The sequence below is a fragment of the Diceros bicornis genome, chromosome 23 (genome assembly GCF_020826845.1).
Source record: "Diceros bicornis minor isolate mBicDic1 chromosome 23, mDicBic1.mat.cur, whole genome shotgun sequence".
Lineage (NCBI taxonomy): Eukaryota > Metazoa > Chordata > Mammalia > Perissodactyla > Rhinocerotidae > Diceros > Diceros bicornis.
In genome coordinates this window covers 42,979,230-42,997,561 of record NC_080762.1, presented here as the reverse complement: position 1 = coordinate 42,997,561, position 18,332 = coordinate 42,979,230, and the positions used below count along the sequence as shown (strand labels likewise).

At 36.1% G+C, this 18,332-nt stretch overlaps 1 protein-coding gene across 4 annotated transcripts in view; it reads left to right on the top strand.

Moving 5' to 3' along the window:
- CASP8AP2 (caspase 8 associated protein 2) overlaps positions 1-13,942 on the top strand; it is a 44,159-nt gene extending 30,217 nt beyond the window's left edge. For 2 of the 4 annotated variants that reach the window (XM_058566625.1, XM_058566626.1), the window contains exons 7-10: positions 2,758-4,976; positions 5,532-8,664; positions 9,733-9,832; positions 10,471-11,921. In XM_058566625.1, the coding sequence (XP_058422608.1) occupies positions 2,758-4,976; positions 5,532-8,664; positions 9,733-9,832; positions 10,471-10,527 (5,509 nt within the window). In that variant the 3' untranslated portion in view covers positions 10,528-11,921. Of the gene's footprint in view, positions 1-2,757; positions 4,977-5,531; positions 8,665-9,732; positions 9,833-10,470; positions 11,922-12,068 lie in introns of those variants that run through there. The other 2 variants (XR_009223561.1, XM_058566627.1) reach the window with 2 other exon arrangements.
- The last annotated feature ends 4,390 nt before the right edge of the window (positions 13,943-18,332 follow it).

Here is an 18,332-nt window from a genome sequence, read left to right as displayed (position 1 = left end):
TACTTTCCAGGCCTGCCTTCAGTGTTTACCTTTGCCCTAGGTGTCATAGCTCTGGTGTATCTCTGGCATTCTTTCGGTTCTCTGGATGTACCATGAGTTCTGCCTTTGCATGGACTGTTTCCACTGCCTGGAATGTTCCTCTCCTCCACTTGCTAAATGCCTGCTCATCCTCAGGTCTCAGCATAAACATTCTTTTCACAAAGGATATTTGTCTGTTCTCCCTGACTAGGCCAAATCTCTCTTTTGTAGCTTTATGTACACTTACAGTTTTTAAAATCATGGATGGGATTACTTGATTAGTATCTTTCTCTTCCACTAAACAGTAAGCTTCATGGGAGCAGGGACCTTGCTTGTGTGTCCTCACCATTTTATAAAGCCCCTAGCATAGTGCCTGGTACATGGTAGATACTGAATAAATGATTGAAGAGTGTATGAGGACAATCCTGTGTGGACCAGATGGCATTATAAAGCACTTCTGAAAATGAAGATGGTTGTGTTTACTAACCTAAATCCCATCAGTGCAACTAGTATACAATTGGTTCCTGAAGTGTTGGGGAGATTTTGTATATATTTGAATCTTTTAGGGGAGGGGTATGACATTTGAATAGGGTGGAAAGAGAAACTGAGTGAATAAATGATGAGAGTTATGTCATTAGGTTTTTTGATGTGGTTATGTATTATCTAATAAATATTCTATCAAATATTTGCACTTTTTAATTGTGAACTGTAACTAGTATTCTGATGGTACGTGTTTATCATTTGGTTGAAACTTCATGTTTAAAAGAAAAAATGAAAATATTAATGTAAGGTGAAAATTTAAGAGTAAATTCTGAAAAATGTTTAGGGTGAAGGTTTATTTTAAAATAAAACTTTTGATGGTATTTTATTTAGTATGAAGTTAGACTAAATACACGTTATGAGCTCTGTGGGCTAGAACTATCTTTTAGGAGCTTATAGTTTGATCAGTTTGATGCACATTACACGTGCACATCCTTTGTTGAATGTGAGTTCTTTGTTGGATAAATTTATTGCAAATATCTTCCCATTCTATGGCTTGTCTATCACTCTGTTTATTGTGTCTTGTGGGGAATAAATGTTCTTTTTTTTTTGTGAGGAAGATCGGACCTGAGCTAACATCTGCCAATCTTCCTCTTTTTGCTGAGGAAGACTGGCCGTGGGCTAACATCCATGCCCATCTTCCTCCACTTTATATGGGACGCCACAACAGCATGGCTTGCTAGCGGTGCGTTGGTGCGTGCCGGGGATCCGAACTGGCGAACCTTGGGCCGCCGCAGCGGAGCACGCGCACTTAACCGCTTGCGCCACCAGGCCGGCCCCAAGGAATAAATGTTCTTAATGTTAGTGAAATTCAATTTGTCAGGTTTTTTCTTTTAGGGTTAGTACTTTTTGTGTTCACATTTCCTCAGTTGTCTCAAAGCTGTCTTGTAATGTTTGTGTTTTTGAGTCAGAACCTGCATTAGTTTCCTAGGGCTGCCATAACAAAGTACTACAAATGGGGTGCCTTAAATAACAGAAATTTATTGTGTCACAGTTCTGGAGGCTAGAAGTCCAAGATCAAGGTGTCGGCAGGATTGATTCCTTCTGAGGGCTATATGATGGAAGGATCTGTTCCAGGCCACTCTCCTGGGCTTGTAGATGGTCACCCTCTTCCTCTGTCTCTTCATATCATCTCTCTACGTGTATCTTTGTGTCCAAATTTCCCTTTTGGGGAAGGACAGTAGTCATAGTGGATTAGGGCCCACCTAGTGACCTCGCTTTAACTTGATTACCTCTGTAAAGACCCTGTCTTCATATAAGGTCATATTTTGAGGTACTAGGGGTTAGGACTTCAACATACGAACTTTGAGGGGACACAGTTCAACCCATAACAAGATCCATATAAAGTCTATAGATTGCCTTAGGTTGTATGTCTCCTGTGTCCTCTTTTGTTTCATAAAAATCTCCCCTTATTCCTGAGTCTTAAGTTTTGGTGTTCTCTACACATTTAGTACTGATTAGGAATAGATTCATGAGAATTCAGGGAAGTTGTGGCAGTTCAGGAGATGGACTTTTATTATTACAAAAAGATAAAATGAGCTATTTACATTTTATTATTAGGAAAACTGCTAGTTTTCTGAAACACTAATAAAACCTTAAGACTTAGGCTTTCTTTTTTTTTTTAAACAGTAAATACATACCATTCTCCAGGAGAGACTTACAATTCTATATTCCTTTTTATTTTTGCACAGTATGTGCCACTTGAAGATGGCTGTTGATGCTTTGGTTTACTGTGGGGTTGTATGTGAAATAGAAAGCTAGGATAGGACCCTACATCGAGTTATATTTTGATTGTCTCTGTTGTCCAGCAAGGTTTCACTTTTCCTTCTGTTTCAGTTGGACTAGAGTGAGTGAAGGCAAGAAAATAATGTCACTTGTTCTAAAAGAAGTGAATTTTTGGTTAGTTTGGGAGTTGTACACCTATGGTGAAGGAAGTCTGAAAGACATTGGCAAATGCTGGGGTAGAACTGAGAGGTCCTCCAGACTTTGAGCAAAGCAAATGAAAGACAGTTCCTTGTTTTGAAAACTTGCCCATTTAGTTGGAAGCTGGTAAATTTTTATCACTCACACCTTTACGCAAAGTAAAATTAGTTTTGCCAGTTTGTGGGCCCCTGAATTTTAAAGTTTATCACAGGTGATTAAAATTTCGATTACTAAAAAGCAATTAACTTTGTTTTTTTGTTGTTTATTTCTTGATAGATTGTCTGAGTTTCCGCATTTTCGAAATAATCATAAGACTGCAAGGACATCAGATATAATTAAAACAAAAGATCTTAAATCCAGATCTCCCCATTTGGATGATTGTTCAAAGACTGATCACAGAGTGAAAAGTGATGTTTCTAAAGATGTACATCATAGCACTTCACTGCCAAACCTCGAAAAAGAAGGAAAGTCACATTCTGAGAAAAAGAGCACTTTGCATTTGCCTACATCTATTGAAAAACACTGCACCAATGGCATTTGGTCACGTTCCCATTATCAGGTTGGTGAGGGTAGCTCAAATGAGGATAACAGAAGAGGGAGAAAAGATGTTAGACATAGCCAATATAGCAGAGGAACTGATAGAATACGAAAAGACTTAAAAATGAGCTGTGGTGATGGTGAACCGAGGAACATAGAGGCTAGTCAAAGGCTACAAGGACGTCCTGAGAAATATGGTAAAGGTGAACCAAAGACTGAGAACAAAAATTCAAAGTTTAAAAGTAACACAGATTTGGATTATAAAAATGAACGCCTTAGCTCTTCTTGGGAGAAAGAGACCTCTAGAGAAAGGTCACACACTAGAGTAGAATCTCAAAGTGACAAAAAACTGGAAAGACAAAGTGAAAGATCACAAAATATAAATAGAAAAGAACTTAAATCACAAGACAAAGAAGAAAGAAAAGTTGATCAAAAACCTAAATCAATAGTAAAAGACCAGGATCATTGGAGAAGATCTGAACGTGCATCATTTCCTCATTCCAAGAATGAAATAACAAAATCTTCTCATAATTCAGGTAAATACCATCTGGAAGAGAGAAGAGGAAGGGAAGAGTGTAAAAGAGACAGGGGTGTAAGTAATCATAGTTTTCAAGAAGGAAGATGTCTATCCTCTCTTTCAACCAGTAGAACTCACAAACACATTGACTCCAAGGAAGTGGATGCTGTGCACCAATGGGAAAATACACCTTTAAAAGCAGAAAGGCATAGAACTGAAGATAAGAGGAAAAGAGAACGAGAAAGCAAAGAAGAAAATAGACATATGAGAAATGAAAAAAGAACACCTACAGAGCATTTGCAGAAGACTAACAAGGAAACTAAGAAAACCACTCCTGATTTAAAGAGACAGAATGAGCCAAAAAATGATAAAGATGTAGTCTCTAATAATGATGTTTCTGAAGAAGCAGATAATAAAGAGCTTGCAGTTAAAGCTGAGAGTGGTCCGAATGAAACAAAAAACAAAGACTTAAAGTTGAGTTTTATGGAAAAATTGAACTTAACTCTTTCTCCTGCTAAGAAGCAGCCTGTTTCTCAGGGTAATCAGCATAAAATAACCAATACTCCCAAATCCAATGGCATATGTGACTTAGACTCCTTGGTGCAGGCTAAAACAGTGACATGTGTTCCCTCTGTCAATGAACATATCACAGAGGAAACCAAATCAAAGTTATTGGAGCCAAAGGATGCTATTGCAGCAGAATCTGAACCCAGGACCAGTATTCCAGAGAGGAAAATGGAAGAAAATAGGTTGTTAGTTAAATCTGTTGAGAATACTATGCATTATGACATGCCCAGTTGTGGTACCGAGACTTCCGTCTTAGCACCTGTGGAAATGGGAAAAACAGAATCCTTGTTTCCATCATCAACAGAAATGGAACAAACCATTAATGGTGCAAGGGCAGCAGTTCCTGTGGTAATGGACATATTACAAAGAAATGTTTCTCAAAACTGTGGCTTGGAATTGGATATCAAAAGAAATGATGGTTTAAATTCTTGTAGTATTTCTGAAGGTATGGAAGTAAAGGAGGCATTTTCAACCAAAGTGGCTGAATCCAATGAAAGCATTTTGCAGCCTTCAATTGAAGAAGATGGCATTTTGCCAATAGTCCTTTCAGAAGATGGTAACCCAAAATTTGAGCCTTCTCTTGTAGATTCACCACTGGTTGAGAGTAAGTCTTGTCATTTGGAGCCTTGCTCACCTAAAGAGACTCTAGAATCTTCACTTCAGCAGACTGAGTTAATGGACCACAGAATGGAAATTGGTGAAACAAACTCAGTATATCATGATGATGATAACTCAGTTATGAGCATTGACCTTAATCACCTGAGACCTATTCCAGAAGCCATCAGTCCTCTGAATAGTCCAGTGAGACCTGTAGCAAAAGTCCTTAGAATGGAAAGCCCATCTCAAGTTCCATTATATAATAATAGTCATAAAGGTAATAGTTTATATTATCTTCTATAACTTTTTGTGAAAATGTAAAAGATATAAGCAAGATGAATTAGTGCTTTTTCTTTCTTCATAACATAATATATTATTCAGACCCCCGTTGTTAACTGAAATGTACATTGAGCCTTTAGTCTAAATTTAGATAATTCTTATTTATATAAAAAAAAGGAAGTAGTAGAACAGATTGTTCCAAATACTTTTTGCTTGCTTTCTGATGTATTTTTGTTGTTCAAAAGCCATCATCAAATGGCGTAGAATAGGTGATGCTGCTAACATGAAGTAAAGATACCTGAACAGTTGGTTGATGTTATCCAAATGACCAAACTCTACACTATCACTGCCATCAGATACCTTCTGAGCACATTTTAAAGCCAGTAAAGACTAGTGACATGAATAAGTATTAGGCATTAAAATTCTGCTAAAAAAAGTTATTAGAATAATGAATTGCCTCACTATATAGTTTTTTTGTTGTATTTAGTATAGAAATGTCAAATGACTAAGACTCAATGGTCATGTGACTATAATATATTTTTCTCTTCCACAGATGTGTTTCCACCAGATTCAGCTCATTCTACCTCCAACAGTCAGTCTGATCTCAATAAGGAAAATCAAAAGCCAGTTTGCAAATCTGAGAAATTTACAGAAGCAGACTCCCTTAAGAATTCATCTTTAGATGAATTAGAAGAAGGAGAAATTATAAGTGACAATGAAAAATCTAAACCACAAAAAAGTTTTGAAAAAAATGCCAAACCTACAACTTCTACTGAGGTGCAGCACGTAAAAACTAGCCCAGGAAGTAGGAAAAGTACTGTGCGTTTGGATAAAGACAATAAGAAAACATCTGTAAAAATCCATCAGACCAAAAGCAAATGGAATCAAAGACAAAGTGAATCTAGCAGATCTTCAAAAACAGAGAAGAAAGATAAGACAATGAGCACTTCGAGCCTGGAAAAAATAGTTCCAATCATTGCTGCACCCTCTTCTGAACGAGAGGTTATGCACATGTTACGAATGATAAGAAAACATGTAAGGAAAAATTATATGAAGTTCAAGGTAAAATTTTCATTAATACAATTTCATAGAATTATTGATTCAGCAATTTTGAGTTTTACATCACTAATTAAACACCTTGACTTATCCAGAATCTCTAAGTCAGTGACTACTTTGCAGAAGAATCTCTGTGATGTTATAGAATCTAAACTTAAGCAAGTTAAAAAGAATGGCATAGTAGATCGTTTATTTGAACAGCAACTACCAGATATGAAAAAAAAATTGTGGAAATTTGTAGATGAACAGCTTGATTATTTGTTTGCAAAGCTTAAGAAAATCTTAGTAAAGTTTTGTGATTCCATCAACTTTGGCAGCGACAGTGATGAAGGAAAACTTGAAAAGATAAGTAAAGAGAAAGCACAATATTTAAATTGTCAGAAGGGGAATGTGGACAACTCCAGCAAAGAAACACTGAAGGAGACATCCCCCAAATCAGAAGATTCTGTTTATTATAAGTCTTTAGTGGGATGTAAAAAATCTGAGGAAAAACATCAAGACCAAAATAGTTTCAGTATCAACACAGTAAAGTATGACATTAAAAAAAATATTAACAGTTGCTTTGATAATATTAAGAATTCTCAATCCAAAGGGCACTCCTTAGAACCAAACTGCCTGAGCACCCCAAAGCCAGGAAAAATGGAAGGAAACACCGTGGAGGATGCACAGACGTCCCAGCGTGCTGCTCTGAAGCCAGAACGCAGTTTTGAGATTCTTACTGAACAGCAAGCTTCTAGCCTTACTTTTAATTTAGTCAGTGATGCACAGATGGGTGAAATATTTAAAAGTTTGTTGCAAGGTTCTGATCTTTTGGACAACAGTGTTAACTGTAGTGAAAAAAGTGAGTGGGAGTTCAAGACTCCAGAGAAACAGCTGCTAGAGAGTCTTAAGTGTGAATCTATACCAGCTTGTACAACGGAAGAGCTAGTTTCAGGGGTGGTTTCTCCGTGTCCTAAAATGATTAGTGATGATAATTGGTCATTATTATCATCTGAGAAAGCTCCATCTCTGTCTTCAGGGCTTTCGTTGCCAGTTCATCCTGATGTGTTGGATGAAAGTTGTATGTTTGAAGTGTCCACAAACATTGCTTTAAGTAAAGATAATGTATGTAGTTCAGAAAGGAGCAAGCCCTGCATTTCTTCCATTCTTCTTGAAGATCTAGCAGTCTCTTTAACAGTACCATCACCTCTGAAGTCAGATGGTCATCTCAGTTTCTTAAAGCCAGAAGTTTTGTCTAGTTCAACTCCTGAAGAAGTTATTAGTGCCCATTTTAGTGAAGATGCTTTACTTGAGGAAGAGGATGCATCTGAACAAGATATTCATTTAGCTCTGGAGTCTGATAATTCAAGCAGTAAATCAAGTTGTTCGTCATGGACAAGCCGGTCTGTTGCTCCCGGCTTTCAGTACCACCCTAATCTACCCATGCATGCTGTCATAATGGAAAAGTCCAATGATCATTTCATTGTGAAAATACGGCGTGCAGCACCGTCTACCTCCCCTAGTCTTAAACAAAATATGGTGGCTGATGAATCATTGGCATCTTTGCCCAGAGTGGAAAAGGAAGCTGATGAAGCAGCAGAGAAAGAATATACTTCATGTCAGAATAGAGTTTTTAAATCTGTGGAGGAATTGAAGAAAACCTACAAAAATGTTGATAGCAGTAAATCAGCTCATGAAGAACAGGACTGTATGATACAATCACAGGTTCCTGATATATATGAATTTCTTGAAGATGCTTCAGGTAAAGTGGGTCATAGTAATGAAGTGGCTGATGAATGTTTCAAGTTGCATCAAGAATGGGAACCAAAAGTGCCTGAAAGTGTTGAAGAATTGCCTCCAATGGAAGAAATTCCACCTTCTGTCGAGGATCATCTTCCGAACACGTATATAGACCTCACAAAAGATCCAGTCACTGAGACCAAAAACTTAGGGGAATTTATAGAAGTAACAGTTTTAAATATTGATCAGTTGGGATGTTCTGGAGGCAATCTGGATCAAAATACTCCAATATTAGACAATATGCAGCCTGATACTGTAGATGCTTTTATTGATTTGACACAAGATGTTTCAAGCGAGAGTAAAAATGAAGGTAACTGTCCTGCTTTACCTGTTGAAGGCTTGGGGTGTCAGGTGATATGTGTAGATGAAGATAATAGTAAGGAAGAAAAGGTGGAAGTGGCAAGCAGGCCTTTGGAAAGCATTGTTGAGGAAGCCTATATTGATTTGACCTCGGAATCTCCCAGTTCATGTGAAGTAAAAAACGATGATGTAAAATCAGAGCCAGCATCAAATTCTGGTAGTTCAGAGTTGCCTGGGGCTTTGGATAATGCTCACAAAAAGAGAAAAAACTTTTCTGATCTAAATCATTCTTCTCAGAAAAAACAGAGAAAGGAAACAGACTTAACTAGTAGGGAAAAGACCAAAAAAATTACCCAAGATTCTGGGCAGAATGGTGAAGCTCATCGAAAGAAAGCCAATAAGAAAAAGGCCCCTACAGTGACTAAAGATCCCTCATTAAAGGCAAGCCCAGGGATTAAGGAGCCGTCAGCAGCAGCTGCTCCTGCTTCAACAGGCCTTTCTGCAAAGAATGTTATTAAAAAGAAGGGGGAGATTATAGTTTCATGGACAAGGTAAGAATCTTGTGAGACATTTAAATCACGAGGAAATTTTGAGAGGCCAGAAATCTGTTCTGTCATGTCATCAGTTTTTCCCATCCTGAAATAAGGAAAGTGATGATTTACTTTAACAGTGGCCAAAGTTGATAGAAGAAACTTTCTAAGGTACAGTCCAGCTGTACTGTAGAACCATCTAGAGCAATGGCTCCTAGCCAAGGATGTGCATTAGCACCAATGACAGAGCTTTTCATTGTGTTTTAACTTCACCTTTTTCAATTAAAAAGAATTCTTTCATTTGTAAGGAACTGGTGTAAGCACATTTTTGAAAGAAGGAATGACAGGTGGTGAAACAGGGCAAAAGGTGTGAGCATTTGTAATTTGAGTTTTCCCTTAAAAGTTTCAAAAAAGTTTCATAAGTAGCTTGTGCTTTTGACTTTTTGTGAACTTTTTTAACAAATGCAGATTTAAAGACCGCTTTTCAGATGTAAAGGTAACCACAGTTGAGAGCCATTGGATGAGAGGTTCATGATCTTCAGACTTGACTAGAGTACATAATGAGGGAAGCTGAATTTTGTTGAAATTGGTGATCAGTTTTGTTTAATACCACAGTCCTCTATGCCTTCATTTCAGGTGGCATAGATGCACAGATGGCAGATGGCAGAATAAAATCTAAGACTGTAATAACACATATTGGTTCAGACCATGTAGAAAAACCAGAGGTCTGGGAATTAGAAGATCTGGATTCCATTTTACTTTTGGTTCTTCTGCTTATTAAATCTGTGATCATGTTTGGGCCCTAATTTTTAAAGTACTGTATACATTAAAAGTAGAACTTTAAAAAATCTTTAATTTTGTCATTAGAAAAATAATACGTTTGTTTTAGAAAATTTGGGAATACATATGAGTTCAAGGATTAAAATCATCTGTAATCGTATTTCCCAGAGATAACCATTGTCCATATTTTGGTATATACACTTTTTTTCCTATGGATTTTAATAAAAATGTCACCTATTAGGCAGTGGAATTTTTGTTACCATTCTGCTCTTAATTTACAAAAGCTAAATAACATTTTTCCCCCTTCAGAAATGATGACCGGGAAATTTTATTGGAATGTCAGAAAAGAGGCCCATCATTGAAAACATTCTCTGATTTAGCTGCCAAGTTGAATAAAAATCCATATCAGGTAACTTCCCAATTTTTATCTCTGTAGTTTCACAGATGTTACTACTTTAAATGCTTAGATTTAAAATTTTTTTAAATGATTTATTTATTTATTTCCCCCAAAGTCCCAGTAGATAGTTGCATGTCCTTCTAGTTGCTGTGTGTGGGACGGAGCCTCAGCATGGCCGGAGAAGCGGTGCGTTGGTGCGCGCCTGGGATCCGAACCCGGGCCACCAGCAGCAGAGTGCGCTCACTTAACCACTAAGCCATGGGGCCAGCCCAGATTTAATTTTTAACATGTTTAAAATGTGTAGATATTATTAGCCAACTTCATTAAAATATGACTCCCATGTAGGACTGTTAAAAACTTGGTGATTGTGGAAGAAGTTTGGAACAGTCCTAATTTTCTTTTCTGTTGTCTTACTTATTTGATCTCAAGCAGTTTTGTAATGATGTTTGCTTGTTTAAGAAAGTTTAATGTTGAAAAGTTAAACTACCAATCACCTTTAGTATGAAGATATTTCATTTTTCTAAACATTACTTCATCTCATTATTGTGAGTAATTTTCTCTGACTTTAGATATTTTGTGAAAATATTCATCAAACATAAAAAAAATATTATTGAGATATTTATAATGAACCCTCATTTAAAATTTTTCAGGTCTCAGAAAGATTCCAGCAGCTAATGAAGCTCTTTGAAAAGTCAAAATGCAGGTAGTTAATGGTTACACTACAGGAGACTAGTAAAGTAAATGTTTGACACTGTAACGGTGCAGTTAATGGCCTGTTAGCCTTTGAAGATGTGAGTAGTGGGTGAGAGACATCCAGTTGAGTTCCTGCTTCGGTCACGGGTTGGAGGATGTTGCTCGTGCAGGCTTCTGAGGTCACCTCATCCACAGGAACATGCTCAGAGTGAAGCCTGCTGCAGTTCAGATCAGCATGGCATCTCTCCTCAACTTGCTGATTGCTGATGAGTCTAAGGTGGGGGGAAATCCATTTGATGATAAGTTTTTTATAGATGAAGAAAAATAAAACATTCTTGAATAGCAGTATGTTTCATAGGCGGTGAAGTCTGTGCATTCATTGTAATTTAATATTTTTCACATTTTTAATTAGGAGTGCTAAAATACTTTGAAATACAAAACATGTTCATAAATATGAAATCCATTATCATCTGAATAGATGACATGATTTACCATGTTAAATTATAATGTTCACAGACATGTTTCCTCAGTTTCTTTAAGCCCTTCTTAGACAGCGTTATTAACGCAGTAATATTTATCAGCAGGTTTTTTCCTGTAAGATCCGAACCAATTGCTTAAATATTTTGGACTTTTACATAAGGAAAATTGTAAAGCTGTTTAACATATCACTGTTTTTCAATTGATTTGTAGTCATAATTGTTTGAAGGCAAAACACCCAATTTTAAATTAAATTAAGTTCATTAAATCTGAATACAAACCATGTTTGGACAGAGATCACAGTGTGAAGCGTTCTGAATATTTGAGTTATAAATCTGTTTCTAGATCCAATGTAAATTACTGTCTTTAGATAATCTGTTAATTTCAGTAGCCCCTCAAAGCAACTAGTTTGCTAATGAGATCTTCAGAAGATATTTAATAGTTTACTGCGAAGTTAAAATTCTATTTATGTAATTCAGAATGTAAGATTGAATGATGGGGAATTTGCAGAAAAAGCTTATTCTAAAGAACTTTTAAAAAATAGTTTAAGGCAAAAATGGCCTGATTATTTTTCAGATTCATTGTGCTTTAAAATTTTCACTGCCTTTAGGAAATTAAACTGAGTTTTTTGTTTTAACTGAATGTTATCTTAAAATATGACTTCCATTGTCTTGTGAAGATAATGTGCATTCATGAAGGAATTAACTTGTATCTGGAAGTGATGCTTATTAGTTTGAAATTCCCAAATTTCATTACAAATCTAAAATCTTTTAATAGATTTGGTATTTGAGATTTTGTTTGCTTGCATGATAGCACAAATAGTGGGTTATTTCCTTCCTAGCTTGTTTCTTAACTGATTTTTTTTCCTCCTACTATAGTCTCATTAAATTCTTGTCAAAATCAGAGTATAACAATAAAGTTACCAAACAGATTCTGTAAAAAGCTAGTTCTTTAACACCTTATTACTACAAATAACTACTTATTATCTAAGTAGAACTTGCCTTAAAAGAAAAAGACTTTATGAAGTGGTCATACCAGAAAAATAGAATCATAACTTTAGCATTTTCTTACATTGCAGATAAGTTGCTGAATTCCTTGGGATCTTAATTGATATTGCATACTACACAGAAGCTTGGAATTCCTCATGCTTTAAATGGGGAAGTAGAGTGCAGTTTTATGGCATATTTGATTACTAGATAATTACATTTGTTACTACTTGTTGACTCTTCAGTCTCAAGTCAGCGTGTTCAGCTTGTTCTAGTCATCAGTCTGCTTTGCTTACCTGTTATTGGTCAGGAATTTTATTTTTAAACAGATTAGAACTTGTTATTAAGATAAAAGCAACAAGAATATAGTATTGAAACCTTAGTTTTGATATTTCAAAGAAATGACTTTCTTTTCTAGATTTTTAAAGATAGTTTTGTAGCATTTTAAATTTAATGATTAGTTTGTTTTCATCCATTTTTATTTGCTTTTCTAATTGCCTCCACTCATTTGGTAAATTGTAAAATAATATAAATAGTGTATCTGTAAATATGTATAATTGTAATGATGTAAAATACTTTGTGTATGTGTATGTGTGTTTGTGTATACAGACGTAAATGGCTTTGCCTAGCCAAGGATTTTTTTATCTGTATATAAAACTTTTTGTATAAAGTTTGCTTTCAATACCAGTAATGTATAAATAAAACCATGTAAAGTTCTGTTATATTTTGATTAGAATGTTTCTTTTAGTGTGTTCAGATAATAATAAAAAGGAAAAAAAAGATAAATCTCCCAGGGGACATGGGGGGCTATTTTGAAGTGGTTCTTGGTTGGGAGTGTGGCTGGCTGAATGTCTGTGAGTAGATTCATTAGAGAAAACCAGTTGTCTTTGCCTGCTTTCTCACAGCAGGTACTAGTACAGCGAACCAGACCTCTGCTGCAGGTGTCCTCACAGATAAAATCAGGGCAGCACAAAAGCCCTCTCAGGTGTAGATATGGGGAAAACAGGTAAGGATTGACTAGCTTGTGCATTATTTGTTCACCCCACCCCCTCCAGACTCATAGGACTGGTGGGTTACAGTCTATGCCCTGGACTCTAGGAAGTAAGTACCTTAGGAAATTGCCATTTCTCCTATGATGTCTGAAGGGGAAGCCCTGATCTGAAGGATTGCTTGATAGATAACAAACTGAAATAATTAACTGTGGTTTTTGTAGTGCTGGGGCTGTCCACTGTAGGACTTATCTTCTCTTTCTTTGAACCCCTGACATAGCCTGAGGGCTGGCCCTCAGTTCTTCCCCAGTGCATACTATCACTGAGAAGAACCCATAGCATCTGGTAAATGAGTTCACAAGCCAAAGTAAAGTGATAACTAAGAGATGCCACTGGTTCAAAAGAAAACAACAAACTGGATTACATAAAACCATCAGAATCTAAAATAAAGCCAATAAACATTGAAAGAAAAAAGGGAAGATTTTAGCAATGTGATACAAGAATAAGAAATAATGAACCAAGTAGTCATATAAAAAGCATAATATTTAAAATAACGAACATAATAAAATGGAGTAAAAGTAGAATGGATGTAGCTGAAGAATGAATTAGTGAGTTGGAAAATCAGATTGAGCAACTCTCCCAGAAGGAAGCAAAAAAAAAAAAAGATAAATAGAAAATACAAATGCAGATTTAAGTGAGATGAGGGACAGAAGTAGATGTACCAACATTCAAAAGAGGTCCAGAAGAAGAAAAAATTTAAAGATCGAAAGGGCCATAGAGTACCAAACAAGAAAAAATACTCACATCTAGACACATACTGAAATTTAAGAGTATCAAAGATAATGATAAAAATCTTTTTAGCTTTTAGACAGTAAATCCTTGTATAAAGGAACAGAATCAGGTTGACCTCAGTGTTTTCAAGAGCAATATTGGCTGTAAGAAAACAATATTTTTAAAGTACTGGACCTAAAATTTTACATCCATTTAAATTGTTGTTCAAATGTGAGAGTTTAATGAAGTTCCACATTGTAAACATTTTTGGAGAAAATACTCAACAAAAAAGTCTTTTATTTCAAGAGCTAGGATATAAGAGTGGTCAGATATGTTGGTAAAGCGTGTATAGGGGGAGAAAGGTAAAAAAGGAACTATATCCATAATAAGCCAGAATTTTTAGACAATACCAGCATGATGAAGATCAAGGGGACATAAGAATGTGACAGTTTTTGCCTTGTTAGGATGAAGGTATAGATGTAAAAATGTCAAACTTTTAAAATTGAGGTATATCACAAAAGAAATAGCCCAGTAAATTTTCACAAAGTGAACGTGTATAACACCATCCAGGTCAAGATGAGAACTTTGCCAGCCCCCTAGAGAGCCCCCCACTCTGTTCCTAGTTATAATCTTTCCTCCTCCTAGAAATAGACACGTTTGCTGACATTACCATAGGTTGGTTTTGCCTGTTTTTGAACTTTCAAATGAAATCATACATCATATGTACTCTTATTTTTCTTTTGCTCAGCATTATGGTTGTGCGATTCATCCATTTAGGTTGTTTCCAGTTTGGGGTTATTTAAATGAGTGCTGATCAGAGCATCGTGGAAATGTTTTTTGCTGCACATATGGACACATTTTTGTTGGTTATGCACCTAGGAGTGGTATACATATGTGAAGCTTTAGTAAATACTGCCAAACAGTTTTGCTAAGTGCTTTTATCAATTTACACTCCCACCAGTAGTATATGTGAGTTTCTTCATATGCTCTCTAACACTTAGTATTGTCAGTCTTAATCTTAGCCATTCTGGTGGAGGTGTAGCAATATCTCCTGAATGTATGTTGGCCATTTGAATATCCCTTTTTTGTAAAGTCCCTGTTCAAGTCTCTGACTTACTTTTCTTACTAATTTGTAGAAATTATTTATATAATCTGGATATGAGCCCTTTGTTAATTCTATATGCAGGAATACCTTCTCCCACTTTGCAATTTGCCTTTTCACTGTGTTACATGTATCTTTTGATGAACAGACATTCTTAATTTTTTTTTTCTTTTTTTGCTGAGGAAGATTCGCCTGACCTAACATGTGTTGCCAATCTTCCTCTTTTTTGTATGTGAGCTGCTGCCACAGCATGGCAGCAGATGAGTGGTGTAGGTCTGTGCCCAGGAACTGAACCTGGGCTGCCAAAGCAGAGTGTGCTGAACTTAACCACTAGGCTGCTGGGGTTGGCCCCAGACATTCTTAATTTTAATGAAGATTTAATTTATCATTCTTTTCATTTATGGTAGTACCTGTTGAAGATACCTTTCCCAACTCCAAGAAGATGAAGATATTTTCTTACCTTATTGTCTAAAAGTTTTGTTGTTTTACCTCACACATTTACATCTACAATTCACTAGGAATTGATTTTTTTGGTAGGGTTTGAGGTAGGGGGTAATTTTAATTTCAATTTTTTAAAAACATCCGATTGACCAAGTCCCCTTTCTGGTAAAGACTGTCCATACCCCACTGCTCTGCAGTGCCACCCAGGCAACAGATCAGATGCCCATACATGCATGGGTTTCTTTCTGGAATCTCTGTTCTGTTCATTGATCTGTTTGTCTAATCTTGCACCCATATTATCACTCTCTTAATTACTGTAGCTTTGACAAAGTCTTGACATCGAGTAGAGAAGTCCTGTCACGTTTTTTCTTTCTTCACCACTGTTCATGGGTATATTTGGCCTTTTACATTTCCACATACATTTTAGAATCAGCTTGTCAAGTTCCACAGAAAACCTATTGGGGTTTTTGACTGAACTCACGTTGAACCTATGGGACAATTAATTTGGGGAGAATTGACATCTTTATAATGTTGAATTTTCCAGTCCCTCAGTATGATATGTCCCATCATTTGTCTATTAATTTATTTAAATAATGTGTATGTGCATGTGTGTGTGTGTCCTGCATATTTTTCATTAGATTTATCTTTGATATTTGATAGTTTTTGATCCTGTAGTGAATGATTTCATTTTCTGTTCGGTATACAGAAATACACTTGACTTTAGATCTAGAAACTTGCTGAGCTATCATATATGTGCTAAAAAAGTGTAGATTCTTTTGAATTTTCTGTACAAAATCATAGTTTTATTTCTTCCTTTGTAATCTTTAAACTTTTTTTTTTACATTTTTTTGTACTGGCTAAGATCTCCAATATAATAATGATTAGAATTGATAATAGTGAACATTCTTATTCCTGATCTCATAGGGAAAGCTTTTAGTATTTTATCATTATGCTGTTTCCTGTAAATCTTTTTTAAATGAGTACTCTTTATCAGATTAAGGAATTTTGCTTCTATTCCTGGTTTCCTAAGACGTTTTTAAAAAAATCATTAATGGATGTTTATTTTTGTTAAAATTTTCTCCCTTTATTTTGTAAATGTAGTGAATTACATTGATTGGAGTATAGTTGACATACAATATTATATTAGTTTCAGGTGTACAACATAGTGATTTGACATTTATTTACATTACATAGTGATCACCCTGATAAGACTAGTAACCATCTGTCATTGTACAAAGTTATTATAATATCATTGACTGTATTCCCTGTGCTGTACCTTACATCCCCATGACATTTATTTTATGACTGGAAGTTGTACCTCTTGTCTGGTTTTGGGATCAGGGTGGTCTTGGCCTCATAGAATGAGTTAGGAAGCGTTCCATCTTCCTCAATTTTTTGAAATAGTTTGAGAAGGATAGGTATTAAATCTTTGAATGTTTGGTAGAATTCTCCAGAGAAGCCATCTGGTCCTGGACTTTTGTTTTTTGGGAGGTTTTTTTTTTCTCCCTAAGGAAAATTCACTGTGAGCTAACATCTGTTGCCAATCTTCCTCTTTCAGTATGTGAGCCGCTGCCACAGCATGACCACTGACAGATGAGTGGTGTAGGTCCATGCCTGGGAACTGAACCTGGGCCGCCGAAGTGGAGCATGCTGAACTTAACCACTAGACCACTGGGGCTGGCCCGGGGAGGTTTTTGTCACTGTTTCAATTGGTCTATTCAGATTCTCTATTTCTACTTGATTCAGTTTTGGGAGGTTGTATGAATCTAAGAATTTATCCATTTCTTGTAGGTTATCCAATTTGTGGGCATATAGTTTTTCATAGTATTCTCTTATAATCCTTTGTATTTCTGCGGTATCCATTGTAATTTCTCCTCTTTCATTTCTAATTTTATTAGAGCCTTCTTTTTTCCTTAACGAGTCTGGCTAAGGATTTGTCAATTTTGTTTATCTTCTCAAAGAAGCAGCTCTTAGTTTCATTGATCTTTTCTACTGTTTTTTTGGTTTCTATTTCATTTATTTCTGCTCTAATTTTTATTATTTCCCTCCTGCTGATTTTAGCCTTTGTTTATTCTTCTTTTTATAGTTCTGTTAGGTGTAGTTTAAGATTGCTTATTTGAGATTTTTCTTGTTTGTTAAGGTGGGCCTGTATTGCTATGAATTTCTCTCTTGGAACCACTTTTGCTACATCCCATAAGAGTTGATATGATGTATTTTCATTTTCATTTGTGTCTAGATATTTTTTGATTTCTCCATTGATCCAGTGGTTGTTCAGTAGCATGTTGTTTAGTCTCCACATATTTGTGACTTTCCCAGCTTTTTCTTGTAGTTGATTTCTAGTTTCATAGCATTATGGTGGGAAAAGATGCTTCATATGATTTCAATCTTCTTAAATTTATTGAGGCTTGCCTTGTTTCCCAACATATGGTCTATTTTTGAGAATGTTCCATGCGCACTTAAGAAGAATGTGTATTCTGCTGTTTTGGGATGGAATGTTCTCTATATATCTGTTAAGTCCCTCTGGCCTAGTTTTTCATTTCATTCCACTATTTCCTTATTGACTTTCTGTCTGGATGATCTAACCATTGATGTAAGTGGGGTGTTGAGGTCCTCTACTATTATTGTGTTGTTGTTAATTTCTCCCTTTAGGTACTTTGATGCTCCTGTGTTCGGTGCATATATATTCATAAGTGTTATGTCTTGGTGGAATGTCCCTTTTATCATTATATACTGCCCCTCTTTGTCTCCCATTGTCTTTTTTTGTTTTTTTCGTGAGGAAGATTAGCCCTGAGCTAACATCTGTGGCCAATCCTCCTCTTTTTGCTGAGGAAGATTGGCCCTGGGCTAACTAACATCCATGCCCATCTTCCTCTACTTTGTATGTGGGATGCATGCCACAGCATGGCTTGATAAGTGATGCCTAGGTCCGTGCCCGGGATCCAAACTCGCAAACCCCAGGCCGCCGAAGCGGGCTGCACGAACCCAACCACTACACCACCAGGCCAGTCCCTCTCATTGTCTTTTTTGTCTTGAAGTCTGCTTTGTCTGTTATA